The 16,053-nt window shown below is 39.1% G+C and overlaps 1 protein-coding gene across 1 annotated transcript; it reads right to left on the reverse strand.

Annotated features, from left to right (window-relative positions):
• Positions 1–1,327: 1,327 nt before the first annotated feature.
• On the reverse strand, positions 1,328–3,639 carry LOC145778197 (small G protein signaling modulator 3 homolog). The gene is made up of 2 exons (XM_082589646.1): positions 2,006–3,639; positions 1,328–1,939 (listed from the first exon to the last, which is right to left on the reverse strand). Exons 1-2 carry the CDS (start codon positions 3,627–3,629, stop codon positions 1,404–1,406), a joined length of 2,160 nt encoding a protein of 719 aa, XP_082445772.1. The 5' UTR covers positions 3,630–3,639; the 3' UTR covers positions 1,328–1,403.
• Positions 3,640–16,053: the final 12,414 nt, after the last annotated feature.

A 16,053-nucleotide genomic window follows, 5' to 3' on the forward strand; every position in this document is an offset into this window, starting at 1 on the left:
CCAAATTTTGCCGATACCGATGCCGATACCGATACTCAAAAAATGGCCGATATCACCGATACCGATGCCGATACCGATATATCGGTACATCTCTAGTCATTACAACTCTTCAGTGAATACTTGGCATAAAATGTTATAAAACAGGATCACTAGAATTCTACAGCAAAACTATCATGCTTAAATTAACAAAAAGAAAAACACATGAGATAAAATTCTTAACATAAAAATTCATTTAACAAGCATCGTCAAAAATTTACAACTGACTGATATTTTGCAACAGAAAATTAGTGGAAATTTGACATATGAATCAATAATTTCAAAATAGACAATACAAATAATGCACCACAGAAATTTAGACGATCACCATTCACCAAAATGAATATGTAGCTAGTTCAAAAACGACAACTAAAGAGATTTGAACATATATTGGCTTTATCATCTCTTTAATTACAAAACTCATCACCTGCTAAGTAAATTACAATAACAGTGATGATGGCAATGTTACTCAGTTGAAATAAGGGCTTATTTCGCATCCAGCCAAGATTATAAAAATCACGCAAAATATGCTATTGCAACTAACTTACCTTGCAGTCAGAACAAACAGTAAAAACGAAACTAATTTAGCTATTAAAACTCTCTACATATGACACAAACAACGGTTCAAAACAATTCATTTAACAAGCAACTCTATATCAAGAGAATATCAAAGTAAAATGAAAATTAAATGCATGACAGACGAAGCTGGTTATTGCACAATTCGCTTGTCATGTTTTTCGAACTTTACCAGATTAATTATATTGTGTATTTTACAAATGACAAGCAATGGTCTGGGATTTACAAACTTTCTGCAAAAAAGAGCACAGAATTATTGAATATGCCAGTAGTGAATATGTTTGCAAATATTAATTCTTAGCAGGTGTAGTAGCTCTCATAAGAGGTTTAACAAACAATCGAGTGCAGGCTGCCCAGCATATAAAAGTTGTATATTATATATATTGCACACACTATAAGCATACTGAAGTGTATACTTAGCAAATATAATGCCTATTTAAAGAAATATACAAAAATCTCTGTTGCACCATAATTTTCAAAATTGCTAGAAACCATCGTTGATATTTCAGCAAAATGAAAAAATTGAAAAGGTCTAAATTTTGCAGTTCAGTGAAGCACTCCAAGTTGAATATTTTCTTCGATGTTTAATGTAGAATATCTTTTGCAGCATGCATTTTGTTTGTTGAACCATTCTTGAACAATAGCCAGTTCTTAATGGTGAACATTGCAGGTTGATGCAGTGAGAAACTTTTGTATAGAAAATTCGTGACAGGATAGCAACACTGACTTATCTTTGTGAATTGACCATGTGGGCTGTCATGCTGTGTATATACAATTCATCCTGTGGTAACTTAAAGATCCCAACTGAATAAGTGGTGTTTGACAAGCATGTCACGGACACCCTCTTTCAGTGATTCCTTGGATTGATTTCGCTTTGGCAACTCTCCATCTGGCGGAAGGTAAAATGTGAACTTTGATAACAGCCTGAGTTCACATTTTATTTGAACCCAACCAGGCGAAAGAAGGTATGACCAGGGCTGGTACCACTTTTTAACCACAGGCAAACAGGAACATAACACTTCTAGCCAAAGATGAAGAACTTGCTCATTGAGACCGTGGCAAATGAGTGACCGAAACTTCACATCCATTTGTGCATGAGCGTTGTTGTGACTCATGTTTACAGCTTGAATGCAACGAAAGAGAAGTTCTTCTGGAGTTAAAACTTTCCCATCTTCATCCAGACGATATGTTTTGCAAAGAACAAGGCGTGAAAATACAGAATCAAAGTCCTTCTCTACTTCATGCATTGCTGCCTCTTCAATAAATTGCCATGGGTGGCAAGCACTACCAAGCAACATTGGACGGCGCAACCCATTTTCAAATATAGCTGAAAGTGCAGGGCAAAGACTGCCCCTAACCAAATCAACTATTGACTCATTGACACACCCATCACCAGCTGCAGAATAGGTTTTACTTCTTTCATCAAGTAACTCAACAAACTTAGCAGGAAACCATCCCTGAAGACCGTTTAAGTCACCAATCCAACAGTGCTCATCTTTCATGCTTACAATAGTAATGATATCATTTTTCTTAAAGCCCAACTCATCATCATCACTTCGTTCAAAATCCAGTAACGCTCTTGCTCTTTGGCCCTTATGTTGTGAAACATTCATGTATTCATCATGATCTTTTTTGTGACTTTCTACTGAGTAATCTGCAAAAAGGTCTTCAGAGTTAAACTCATTGCCATCAAACTTTAGAAAGTGGTTCAAGATACACTGAATGGACTGCTTGAGATCAGAAATTAGCTCTGTTTGTTTTATATTTTTTGCTTTCAAGTTTTCAAAGCTTTCATCAATACTTGAACCAGAAAAGAACTTTCCAATAAATGATCTTCTGCGAACCATTTGTTTTCGAGGAATCATGTTCTCACCGAAGTTATTTTTACCCTGTTCAGCTAATAGAAAGGCTTGGTGTTTTGCACGATGTGTTTCTAACACAACAGATGTCAGTGAGCCGATTGTTTTATTGGCAGTTGCAAACAGCAACTCTGCATCATCAATAAGTGACGGAATGTCTGATAGAACATTGAACACGTCAGCAGAATTTTCAAGACCAATTAACTGCTCTTCCTTTAACTTCAGCATTCCAATCGCAACACGAAATAATACAATTGAGCCATCCATGAAAAACAAATCCCATACTCTCAGAAGTATTTTTGTATGGATCACTCCTGCAAACAAAGTTATAAACCAATGTATGCTTATGAGACGAAGTTCAATGTCATGATCTTGAAACAATTTATCAACTTGAGGTAAAAAAAGTTTTATTAACTGCCGCAAGACTCTTTGGTCAGCAGTTACACCAAATAAGTCTTTGGAAAAGTAGCCAACAGGAACAAGATCTTCAACTATCGTGCACATCATCCAAAACACATCTTCTTCTCGCATAAACAACAACAAATGTGCAGCAGTCATACCAATGCCTTGGCAGTAACCACTGTCAGGGTAAAACCAAGCTAGCCCACGCAGTATTCTTCGTAGAGAAGGAACTCCGGGACTATCCATTGTTGAAAAGCAAATGTTATTGGGTATAGTACGCAACAAATCTTTTTCAATAGCTTTTGCTGTGGCTGCATTAACAGCTTCACTTGCAGTTGTGATTTCATCATAGTTTATTGTACTAGAGCTCTTTTTCTGCATAGCTCCTGACAATCGCAACCATACTTCAGATCTCATGCTATGAGGAATTCCAGTTTCCACAAGTTGCATTAACTTGTCTGAACGAAGAATACTGTTTCCAATTTTACTCCATGACAAATCTTCCACATCAGAGTTGAAAGTGAATTCAAGATGTGCCTGCCATAATAACTTTTGTTGTTTATCTTCTACAAAAGGTTCTCCCAATATTTTGTTGCTGTCTGGTTCTGCAGCATCTTCTTCATCCACTCTAAATCCAAATTCGTTATACCTGTATTCTGGTTGTTCAAAGGATTTATCGCTTTGTTTCACAGCATCTACCACAGACTTTGGCAACAATGAAGGTATTACAGCAGACAGTGGACCACCACAAGACATTGGGGAGTCACACTGTGAATTTAAGTCCATGGTTTTCCTAAATGCTTACTAAAACAAAAAAGTATTGATTTAATTTGTTGACATAATTTGTTTCAAGACCTTTATTTCACAGTTTAAGCATGCCATTACAAAAACATTTTATTTAGGCTGTAACCTTTACTATAAACAATCTAAGATACAAGAATACCGAGTGCTCCCATACGACCTCTTGCACTTGATTGAATGCGACCAAAAGAATCCGCCTATTTGGTCAGTATGACGTCACCGAATGGACGCAACTGTTAATGAAAAGGCTGAAAAAAGGAAGGTAAAAAGTGGCGGAATGGAGGTGATAAGTCAAGTCAATTTATTTTGTTTTAACAGCGCCATATATTAACAAACAATCAGAGTAAAATGTAATTGTCAAAGCAATGCATTGTACAACTGTTGGTTAGATTATGGCGCAATCAGGATGGTAGCAAAAGACCATAAGCAGTCATCCAGTCAGCCACCACGCCATCACAGTAAATCTAACTACACATTCATACACACTAGTGTGCAGAGGCAGGCACACTACTTCATTGAATAAAAAGGATTCGCCACTGAGATTGAAAAACAACTGCTGTTGGTTTGAATCTGCATTCTCAGACTGAGTAAGCCGAGGATGAAGATTCAAACCAGCGACCAAGAGTTAACCAACGACCAATAAGTGATTGTGTGCTATAATAGGCTACAGCACTTGCGAAAGTTTTCCTGAAATAACGGGGAAAAACAATTGATAACGCAGAATGCATATGGATTTTTTGACAATTTTACTATGTTTTTACAATAAAAACATTAAACCAACGTCGATTTATCAATATAAGTTCATAGAATGACTTAAAATTCACCAATCTGCATCAATTATATCAATCCATATCCATTCCGCTTTATTACCTCTATTCCGCCGCTTTCCACTTCCTTTTTTTCACCCTTTTTATTAATAGTTGCGTCCATTTGGTGACGTCATTTTGATCACTGCTCTGAGCCAGGTTTGCCAGATTGGCTTTTTTACGGCCAAATTTCACAAATTTGGCCTTTTTTGAAATCGTTTGGCCACAAAACTTGGGTTTGGCTTTTTGGCTTTATTTTGGCTTTTCTTTCATATTGGTTTGGCCGCAAATTACTTGTTTGGCTTTTTTTACTTTTACTGTATTTTGTAAGATTGAAACAACAATGGCAACACTTGTCCTTTATTCTTTCACTGTGGATTGTGGAATTGCTGCTTGTTAACAGTGTTGTCAGATTGGGCGATTTATCTGCAATTGGGCTACTTTTAGTTGGGCTTGGCGCCAAAAAATGTTGGTTTGCGACTGGCGCTTTTTTGGGCTACTTTCAGTTTCTAATTTGGCGCGAGACGGAGCTTAAATTTGGCAGAATTTTAAGTTGTTTGGCAGTGAATTTTGAGTTGGCAGAACTGAATAATTGGTAGAATCCGACCAGCCTTTGAAAATGTTGGTAAAGTTTCGGTTTATTACGGAAAAAATGACGTTATTTTTTTGATTCGGCATGAGGATTGATTTTACTGCCGACCATTAGCAGCTTTGACTGTTGTTACAGCAATGCTGTATTCAGTGGCGTACGCAGGGGGGGGGCATTGGGCCATGGCCCCCCCGCCCTTAAAAATGTTTTAGTAGTTAACGACGTAGATTAAGGCATTTAATATGTTTTGCATTGCTCTGTCAAAGCAATTACTGTAACAATGTTGTTTTATAGACTAAGCCAATACGAAATACATGGCCCAATCCACCTACCCCACCCCAGGTAGGCTATGCCAATGTAGCATAGTGTTCTGTAAGCCTATTATAGTGATTAGTGAGAGAGAAATGGATAAAGTCTAAACTAAAACCATACTGGGATATCATGAAGACGTCTGGGATATCAATGGCCAGTGGCATAGCCAAAGGGGGGGGGGTGGGCCTTGGGGGTTACAACCCCACTTTGGCACGCGTGTGACGTCACGATATTGAGAATGATGCTTTCAGTTTCTTTATGCTTGGGAATGATGGTTTCAGTCTAAAAAAAACTTGCCTAATTTTAAACAAAACTGCATTAAAGAGCGAGTTTTGCCAATACCAAACATTCAAACATGTCAGCCAGGAATTAACAACAAGAAAACATAGAGACTTAGCTTTATTTCCGAATAATGCCGAAGAAAACATGATCTTATCTTTTTGCTATGCCACCTGACAGCACCATTTTACAGGAATATTCATACCCACATTTTTGTTGAAAATGCTCTCAGAATGCACCAAATTCAAAGTAATTTTTCAAAATTTTCTGGGGGAGGCCCCCCAGACCCCCCGCCGCTGGGTGTCGTCTTAGGCGAAAACGCCGTCGGGCTTCGCCCGCCGGTCGTCAAAACTCCCCTTTCGAAATTCCTGGCTACGCTACTCTCAATGCCCCCCCCCCCCCCTTGAGAAAATCCTGCGTACGCCACTGGCTGTATTCATTTTCATCCTGGAGAATGGAAGGACTGACTGGCGAGTGGCGAAAGCGAAATTGCACTTGTATCGAATATCGGAAATTATAGGGTAGTTATGATCTTGGTTTAGTACCGTACGGGAACGTTCAAATATTACGTAACGCTTTTTTCCCGAATTTTTGACCCCCCCCCCTCCCCCATGTAACGCCAACGTAACGCTTTTTTCAATCCCCCCCTCCCCCATGTAACGCTTTTTCACTACGAATTCAGCACAAAAAACTACCATTCCGTACTCGAAAGCGTTACGTAACGTTTTGCTTGAACCCCCTCCCCCCCGATGTGACGCTAACGTAACGCTTTGCATAAACCCCCCTCCCCCTCGAAGGCGTTACGTAATATTTGAACGTTCCCTACCATAATTTTTGAAGCTTTTATTGGTGTCTAAGCTATAAATTAAAGTGGGAAAAATTGAATGTCAGTGGAGAAACTTACTGAATGTAAACTGATCTTCCTTGTATGATTAAAAAACAATGATAGATTCTTGTATTTTTTGTACCAAGGTGTACGAGTTTAAAAATGCTGCAGGGGAGTATAAATTTAGAGAAGTTGCACAATTGGCACTAACAATGTAGCCTATACCAATCAGCAATGCATTACGGTAGTTGAGCGAGCCTTTTCGAGAGTTTCTGCAATCAAAACCAAACTGCGAAATCGTATCGGACTTCAACTTTTGTCAGCAATTGTGAGGATCAGAACTTTGCTGCAACAATTGGAAAAATGCTGTTTGATCCCCGGTCATTAATGCGGAAGCATGACAGCTCTATATATGAAAATGAAGCTTCAGCAGTTGATGATAGAATTTTGTTGGGTGTTGGTTCTTGGTAGTTCATCTGAGTTGACGAGCTTATGCTCGGCAGCCGTGGCCGAGTGGTTAGCGCGTTGGGCTCGCAGTCGAGAGCCTGCATGTTCGACTCCAGCCACCCGCACTTGCTGTTGTTTCTCTGGGCAAGAAACTTTACGATAATTGCCTCTACCTAGTGATCGATTTCGAGTAATGGGTAGTACCAAATTTACGTCATAAATAGAGTAGACAATCGGAAACAGACATTGCCGTCGGCTGCAGCGTGGGTCAGGTGTATGTCGGAAGGCGTACACCGATGCATAGCGCTCAAGTCCGCTTTTCCGCAATGCAGGATAAAGATAAACAAACAAACAAAAAACAAACATTAGCATCTACTATGGAACTATTTGTATCTTGAATTTGAAAATAGGAATTTGTATGAAGTCTGTATAGCATTGGCTCGTCTAAGTTTTTTTCTATTGAACAATGCTTGATTCAATATTGAACATTGTACTTATTGTATGTTGTATTAATGTATGTATTTTGTATCTACACAATCAGCATGATGGACAAAGATGTTGCTTTGTCCATGACTCTTGGGGGCGTGCCCAAAAACCCCCCTAGAAAGCCTGCCCCTTCGTTGCTCAACCGTCGACGTCGCAGCGGCAAATTGGGCTACTTTTAAGTTGCTTTGGCGCATTTTTGGGCTCTTTTTTTTAAATCTGGCAACACTGTTTGTTAATGCGCATGTGCACTGTTCAGAGACGGCAGGGCAGAGCCGCAGACTGGACAGCATGTGCAAGGATGAAGTCTTGCTCTTTTGGCGATGCTTGTTAATTTTTTTAAAGTGACTATTTTGTCAGGCTATTAATTAAAGTATCGTATTAATTCAGTAGCGTAGCCAGGAATTTTGAAAGGGGGGGGGGGGGTTGACGACCCAGCGGCGGGGAGTTTGGTGGGCCTCCCCCAGAAATTTTTGTAAAATTACTTTGAATTTGGTGCATTCTGAGAGCATTTTCAATAAAAACGTGGTTACGAATATTCCTGTAAAATGGTGGTGTCTGGTGGCATAGCAAAAGGATAAGATCATGTTTTCTTCGGCATTTTTCCGAAATGAAGCTAAGTCTCTATGTTTTCTTGTTGCTAATTCCTGGCTGAGATGTTTGGTATTGGCAAAACTTGCTCTTTTAATGCAATTTTGTTTAAAATTAGGCAATTTGTTTTAGACTGAAAGCATCATTCTCAATATCGTGACGTCACACGCGTGCCAAATTGTAATATTTTAAAAGCCATACAAGATAGTGTTGCAAACAAACAGCACTACAAAAGCAGTAACTTTTTCCGAAAATAATATGTTTATCAAATCACTAATGAGATAGCTGTGCTGGCTTGCTGTCAGTGAGTTTTTGAAATCGAGGCGTTATTTTGCTTAGGCATAGCCACATGTCGGCTTTAACTTCCAGCCGGTTTCGCTGTTCAGTTTTCAATACACACAAGGCGCTAAATCCAATCTTACAAAGCCAAGTTGTTGCAAATGGAATCTGTTTTTGAATCCCTAATTGTGAAACTGTGGGATACACTTTGTACATGGAAACCCAAAAGTGGATGTTTGCAGAATCTTTGGGGTATTTGTCTTTGAAGGACGCAAAAGAAATACGGTTTGCTACTTCTGTCGTTATGCCCATAAACTGTTCTGCAACATGGATGGAAAGTTGAGGCAGATCTTTTCAAACAAATGGATCAATTATCCAATCATTTTGATAATTAAGTGTAAGAGATTCTCCATAGTAGTGCACAAACTTTTCGGCAAACTGTTCCAGGTGTCTAATTATCGTTTGCTTAATATCAACTTCATTGCCACAGATATATTGCGTTAGCTGAGCAAATAAATCGTAGCCTACTGATCTCTGGTGACATAACTTTTCCAGAATATGAGTTTTTTGTGGTACCGGGAAGCAGAAACTTTTGCGGCGCGATCAATCACCATAAAACCGTTGCCTTGCATATATAAATTTAGAGAATTCAGAGAGTCAAATATATCGGCAAGGTAAGCAACTTTTGCCTTGAAATTTTCTTGCAAAAACTCCTCGGCTAATCCCACACAGTTCTGTTGCCTCAGAAAGATAGCAATCTCCTCTCGCAAATTACAAACTCACTTCAGGACACGACCTTGTGACAACTACCGCACTTCTGTGTGCAACAGCAATGCTTGATAATAATCAGAATCCACAATAACGAAAACAAATGCCGATTTAGTGGACTTGTTTTGATGAAGTTTACACACTTCACATCATTCAACACTTCGTGCAGCTCTTGAGACAGCTTTTTTGCAGCAAAGCCCTCTCTGTGGAGAAAGCAATAAGTCCATGCAGCACTTGGGGCTTTGTTTTTGATGCGTTTTACCACACCAGACTACGCGTGGTCCAACGTGTGGAAAACTTTATCACAGTTTGTCCGACATACCGGTAGCGTTCGTGACATATAGTTCACGTTACAATATATATCCCGTAACTTTGTCAAGTTAATTTATGTTTGAGACTGAAATTTTTGTTGGGTTTACATTTAATAATAATAATAACAATAATAAAAGCGAGAATTGTTAAAGGGGTAGGCTACTAAAGAAAAAACCTGACTTGGCGATTTTCCACGTTCTTTGTGTTTAACTTGCTACCATAAAACGATTTTCAATAAAATTTTGCCCCATTGCGGTCTGATCAGCATTCCGCGCGTACTTTTATCGGAGCATGGTCAGAGCTTTCAAAACCAGAATGGACCTGAGCAGCGAAGCGTGCGACTACAAAAGACGAGCAATCAGCTGATCACGCAACAGTTGTTACTGCCAGCGATTTAACTGTAGGCTATGTAGTAGCCTATGTATGTATGTACATCAAAACATCAGATTTCAACATCAAAACATCAGACAGTTTGCTCAAAACCTCAGATCTGATGTTAAAGTGCCCCTGACAGGTTGGATCCAAGTATAGTAACTTTTTAAAGCATTTCCTAGCGCAGAATTACACTTAGCGAACTTTTTAATCTTAACCTCGTAGCTCAACTGGTTAGGGCGTAATTTAATAAAACGACTGCTCCGCAGCGCTACCACAGGCGAAACTCCATATTTCACTGCTCTGGGACGACTTTAGTGGTATTACGTCATCCTAAGTGGACGTCGTTAGCGACGGATGAAACAAACGCTTCCTAGATGTAATTGGTGGATCACAGTTTGGTCGGAGTTGGTACAAGCGGTTGCTTTTTTCGAAGATTTATTGGTGTCTGCAGTTTAATAAAACTGTACTGGATACGTTCCTACAAAACCTAAAATATACTTGAAGTGAAAAATGAAGAAATCGTACGAATCATCATTCATATTTAATTCATCATCACTACTCAAAAATAAATAAAAGTTCTCTCTCTCTCTCTCATAATGTGCCTTCAGTTGGCCATTGAAATCCTGTGTAACGGCCATCTGGATCTGGAAAATTGTTTCGGATTCGCCAAACAATGCATGACGGCATCACAATCCGATTGTTGCTTCCGAGAGCATCACCTTGTAGTATAGCCTACACTCCAACATATGCCTGTAGGCATTTTTACTTGAGTGGTAGGCCTATTAACAAAATCATCTTCAGTGAAGTGAACATATACGACTAGTTTTGTATGGCCCATCCCACTTTCGAACACTTGAAGAAAACTTTGACCATTTTTTTCTCAGTAGGCCTACCTTGTTTTGTGGGAAAAGAAAGCACACGGTCTTTGTCACTGACAATGTCACATAAACAGCAATTTGTAGGCATTGCCTCAATCATAAATTAAAGGTACTGTTTGTGAAATACTGTTGTTACACTGCAAATGGCTATAGCCAGATTAGGACAAATAAAAAAGTATGAAAATTGTAGCCCTATGAAACTGCAATTTCAATTGAATTGAGATGCTGTTTGATAAAAGTAAACTCAACCTATTTGATCGAAACTTGATAGTAATAATAAGTTCACTTTTTCATTTCGGTAATTCTTAATTTGCACATGCTTTAGACCAACAGAGCCCCACACATTCACGTTTTGCAGTAGCCGTACTATACTTTACCAAGTGATCACAGAGAAAAAATGTATCTTTCCCGCTTACTGTCACAGCGGTGTTGCCGTTTTTATTTTCGCAATTGAGTGAGTGCCAGATTCGCCGATGTCAACGAAAGTTTGCAAGCATGTAACTTAGTAGCCTGTTGATATTTTTTACGATTTGTTGGTCAGGGAAGTTTGTTAGTGTCATCTTTTTGGTATCTTAGGTAAATTTAGCGAATTTATTTACCTGTCAGAGGCACTTTAAAACATCAGATGTGGTGACGTGGCTTTTGTTATTGCTGTCTTTCGTGACGTATTCTCGAGCAGTGTTTGCACTTTTTGGTCATTTTGAAAATAAATGAAACATTGGACTTTGGGCCTTGCTAGCGCCATTGAAAACAATTTTTTTTCGTTAATTTTTTTTGAAATGTATTCTTGAATGTTCAGTTTACGCATTTTAATGCTTAATTCCCGTTTGGAAATTTCATTTAGTATACCTTTAAAACTTCTTGCACTACGATCATGCTACAAAGCTTTCCGATGTCTCGACATGAAACGCTTCATGACTTGTGTTTATATTTTCCAGTTTTCTGATCGATCTCTTCACGTTTTAAATTTTTTTATTGTTATTTTTTTCGCCCAAGATACAATATGCCTGAAAAACAAGCGACCTAAAAAAATTATCAGGCGACCCAACTTTGGGTCGCGACCCATGAGCTGGGAACCACTGACCTAGTTGACTGCTTACAGCAAAAACCTAACGCTTAGAGACCGCTCAAATATTACGTAACGCTATCAAGGGGTAAGGGGGGGGGGTTTATGAAAAGCGTTACGTTAGCGTCACATCGGGGGGGGGGGGGGGGTTCAAGCAAAACGTTACGTAACGCTTATGAGTACGGTACGGTAGTTTATTTGTGCTGGCTGGTATCGTCGTTTGGATACTAAATTAAGCTGAAATCATATCCAACAGCACCTATTCAGCACCAACAAAATCTCCATCAAGTATCAACTACGATACTGTAATTCCCGTAATTCCATACAGGTTCTAAGTCAGGGACGGACAACATACGGCCCGCGGGCCGGATCCGGCCCGCGACGGGATTTTGAGCGGCCCGCCGACAGTTTCCGGTCTTTACATAAAATGTGGCCCGCGGCCACACTCTGCCGCAATCCACCACTAGGCCTACTTGCTTACTACGTCAAATAATAGTGACTGTTGGTTATTTTCTAGTTTTTGGATTATTTGTTTTCGGTATGTAGTCAAGTGACAAACATGTTATGTTCTGTCATAAACGGGCCTTCCATTCTTTTTCTTTGTCTCTTGTGAGAATCTCTTTCAGTCTCAAGCCGGAAAAATAGATCAAAGTAAAATTTGGCTGATTAGTGTAATAATTAAACTGGGAACGTAGGGGAGAGTGGGGTTGGTTGAATCGGGGGTTGGTTGAATCACGGTCGACTGCGCTGAGACTAAAACCATTGAACCGAATCTGATAACTTGTTTCGCGAGGCATGGCCATCATTTCAGCATGCTGCAACGCACAAGTTTCGAAGTTGGTGTTTAGTTGGCATTTTTGAGTACCCCCATATTTTATAGCTGTTTGTAACACTTCAGTGTTGTTTGTATTTTTCGTTTAGCGTTAGTTAGATAGTGTGCAGATGAGAAAGTGGAAGTTATTTTTGTAGCCAGTTTGCTAAGTGTTAAGAAATCAGTAATGACGGCCAAGTTCAAACTCAATATAAAATAGCTTTTACTCTTATTTTCTGTGATATCTTGGTGGGGTTGGTTGAATCACGCGATTCAACCAACCCCGTTATATTTTTACCTGCTGAAGTCATTAATCAGAGATGAGTCAAATAATCTGTCAAATAAATCTACTAACCAATGTAATCGTGTTCAAACGTCTGTGATGTCACAGAGCATTGGCGTTGCCGATGAGCCACCAACATCGAACGAAAGCTCAATTTCTGAGGTGCAGGGTCTGTTGGCCGCCTCAAGCGATGAGGAACCGGTCAATACACCTTCAACCTATCGTTCATGTGGGAAAAGACTCGCATTGACAAGTCCAGGAATTAATTCAATGCCATTCAACCCTGAAATGGTGCATGCGTTCCTCAAGGCCCCTGTCAAAACAGGTAAAATAAATGGAGGAAGAAAACGCCTCAAGTGCGCGATACTGACGGACATGCCAGAAAACAAAGCAATTGAGCATAGGACTACTAAGAAGCCTAAAAAGAAGAGCAAGATTCAATCACAAGAAAAAGGAAACAGACGTTCAGCAGCTACTGTAGATGAAAGAGCATGGCTATGCAACCAGAGTGGAGAGAATTACAATAACAGTGTTGACAGAGAAGCTTGGGTGAAATGTATCGTAATAGGCTCATGAGCTCTGTACAGATAGGCTGTTTATTAGCACAAAATGTATTAAACTGTTTTGCTTGTTTTCGTGGAATGCTGTAAATATTTTACCATTAAGTTAGTTTGTAGTTATTCGAAATAATGTGTTATGTTATACAACACAACAAGGAGTTCTTTAACATGATTAATGAATGATTCAACTAACCTCACCATGTGATTCAACCAACCCCGTTGTCTCAAAAAATAGTACTTTTTTTGAAATTTGCACCAATTTTAACTGCTTTGTAATATCGATATGAAACCATTTTCATATAGTAGAGTGTATGTCCTAGTATCAGCATACCAAGTTTCACTATGATCCGTAGTCTGTGGCGCCCACAAGCGGAATAAAACCTTAAAAAGATTCAACCAACCCCACTCTCCCCTATACAAATAATAGTGATTGTTGCTTAAACTTTAGTTCTTTGTGTTTTAGTTTCTTTGTTTTCAGTTAGAATTAGATTTTGAATTTGCACTAAGTATTTTCCTATGGATTTTGCTAAGAAACGTAAAGTTAAAAAAGAGTGTCGCGAATTTAACAAATATGCTCAAGCGCTTTTTCACACAAGTCGGCAAGAAAGCAGTAGGCTACCGTATGTTTGCTTTGCAATGAAAGTGACAACTTTGATCGACCACAGATGTCTCATTGACTTCAGCAGCTATTGAAGTACATTACGTTAATAAATTCATTAAAGACTGTTTTTGGTCTTTATGCTTTAAACTTAAAGGTGCACTGCAACGAAAATACATGACTTTTGTATTTGTAGATCTTTCTGAAATAAAACGTTTTTCAACAATTTTTTTATTTTTTGTGTTGCCATTAATTAAAAAACTTTTTTTGATTTGAATGATTTTGATTGGTCAAAATTTTTGATGTTGTGATTGGCTGGCAACGCCACATCCAAGGTCTACTGTTTTGCGTGCAAACACAAGGAACAAATCGCGTAGGCTACCGACCGGGATGCGTAACTACATCCGCTTTTTGCTCATCCGCAACATTAGAAGGGTAATTTTTTTTTATTTACAAAATAATGTATTTTTTATGGGTTATATAAAAAGAGTGAAGTTGGTTTTGAAGTAATTTAAAGTTTTTAGTTGAAAGCAAGCCAGCAGCAAAGCGTGAAAAAAATGTCAAATTGGCAATTTACCCTTCTAATGTTGGCGGAACAACGGAGTTGCGCGTCCCTGTTACCGAAACAGCGAACAATTTTGTGCTAAGGGAGTTTTTACGCCCTTAAAATGGTGGCTTCTTGTATGGCTCCCGGTTGTACTAACCGGGGAATCGTCAAAGGGGTATCCTTTTATCGTTTACCTCTGAATAATGACGACAAGCTGAAGAAATGGATCTCGGCGATGAAACTCAAAGACCCACCTGTAAACAAGCACTGACGTGTGTGCAGCAATCATTTTCTGGCCAACGATTACCAACGTGATCTACAGGCAGAGCTACAAGGCACCAAGTCCAGACACCTGCTCATCCCTGAAGCTGTTCCTTCTGTCTTTGATTTTTCAAGATATGTGAAAGCCACTGTCAATGCAGTAGCCTACCCACAAAACTCGATCGACCTAGGTACAGGTCTGTGAGTACGATCGGGCGTTTGGATTGGATCGAATAGCAAAGCGAGAAAACAACAAGACTTTGAAACAGTTTTGGTTTTGGCTAACACAGAGTCATTCTCCTGGCAACATTCGCTTTCGATTATTGTCGGCATGATGGCACAATTACCACACATAGGCCTACACTAATGCAAATTTTCCATCCGCTTGCTGTAGGCTACTAAACGTTTTCAGTAGGTACATAACGTTTTAATTCCAAAAAAAGAATATAGCTAAAATTTCATGTCTTAAACGTAAGCTTCAGGTGCATACAAACTAGGGACGGTACATTACCGGACGCGCAACTCCGTTGTTCCTTCAACATTAGAAGGGTAAATTGCCAATTTGATATTTTTTTTACGCTTTACTGCTGGCTTGCTTTCAACTAAAAACCTTAAATTACTTTAAAACCAACTTAACTCTTCTTATATAACCCATAAAAAGTAAAATATTTTGTAAATTACAAAAAAACGTAACCCTTCTAGTGTTGCGGATAAGCCAAAAGCAGATGAAGTTTCGCATCCCTATGATCTACAATCTCTAATACAAACCAAGATATTTTATCAGCACGTGTTTCCACGTCATAATTTTGATATAAACTGGCAAAACGGGCTTTGTAATGGAAAAGCGTCACGTGGAGAGGGGGGTTGACAAAAACGTTACGTTGGCATCACATGGGGGAGGGGGGGGTCAAAAAATTAGAAAAACAGCGCTACGTAATATTTGAACGCTCCCTTACAGGAAAGTCTTTTGTTCGAGTTATTCGGCGGCACCCTGTAGAACTGATTTGTAGTTACCATTTGGTCACAGCGGTAAACCATAATCTCTTCGTGGGAAAATTGTAACATAAGATTCCCGGATCCGTTCGTCTGTATGTAATGACCGAAAGAAACACTCTTTTGAAACCGTCTATTCAAAAATTGTATTTCTGTAAAAATAACCACCTGGCTGTCGAAATTGGGAAGCAACACCGTACACCACTAAAACTTGTCACTACAACAAACAACTTACATAAAAGACGGAACTTTCGTCCAGCTGACAAGCACTAAGCAAAACAGTTAAACATGCGACCAACCTCTTCAAGCAACAAT

Source organism: Aplidium turbinatum, chromosome 10 (assembly GCF_918807975.1).
Source record: "Aplidium turbinatum chromosome 10, kaAplTurb1.1, whole genome shotgun sequence".
NCBI classification, from domain to species: domain Eukaryota; kingdom Metazoa; phylum Chordata; class Ascidiacea; order Aplousobranchia; family Polyclinidae; genus Aplidium; species Aplidium turbinatum.

What these genes read in the sequence shown, in the direction of transcription:
- LOC145778197 (XM_082589646.1), bottom strand. Translation starts at nt 3,629, where the DNA reads ATGTCTTGTGGTGGTCCACTGTCTGCTGTAATACCTTCATTGTTGCCA. An exon ending in TAAAACCTATTCTGCAGCTG is followed by an intron (nt 1,940 to 2,005) that starts GTGATGGGTGTG and finishes CTGCACTTTCAG; the next exon opens with CTATATTTGAAAATGGGTTG.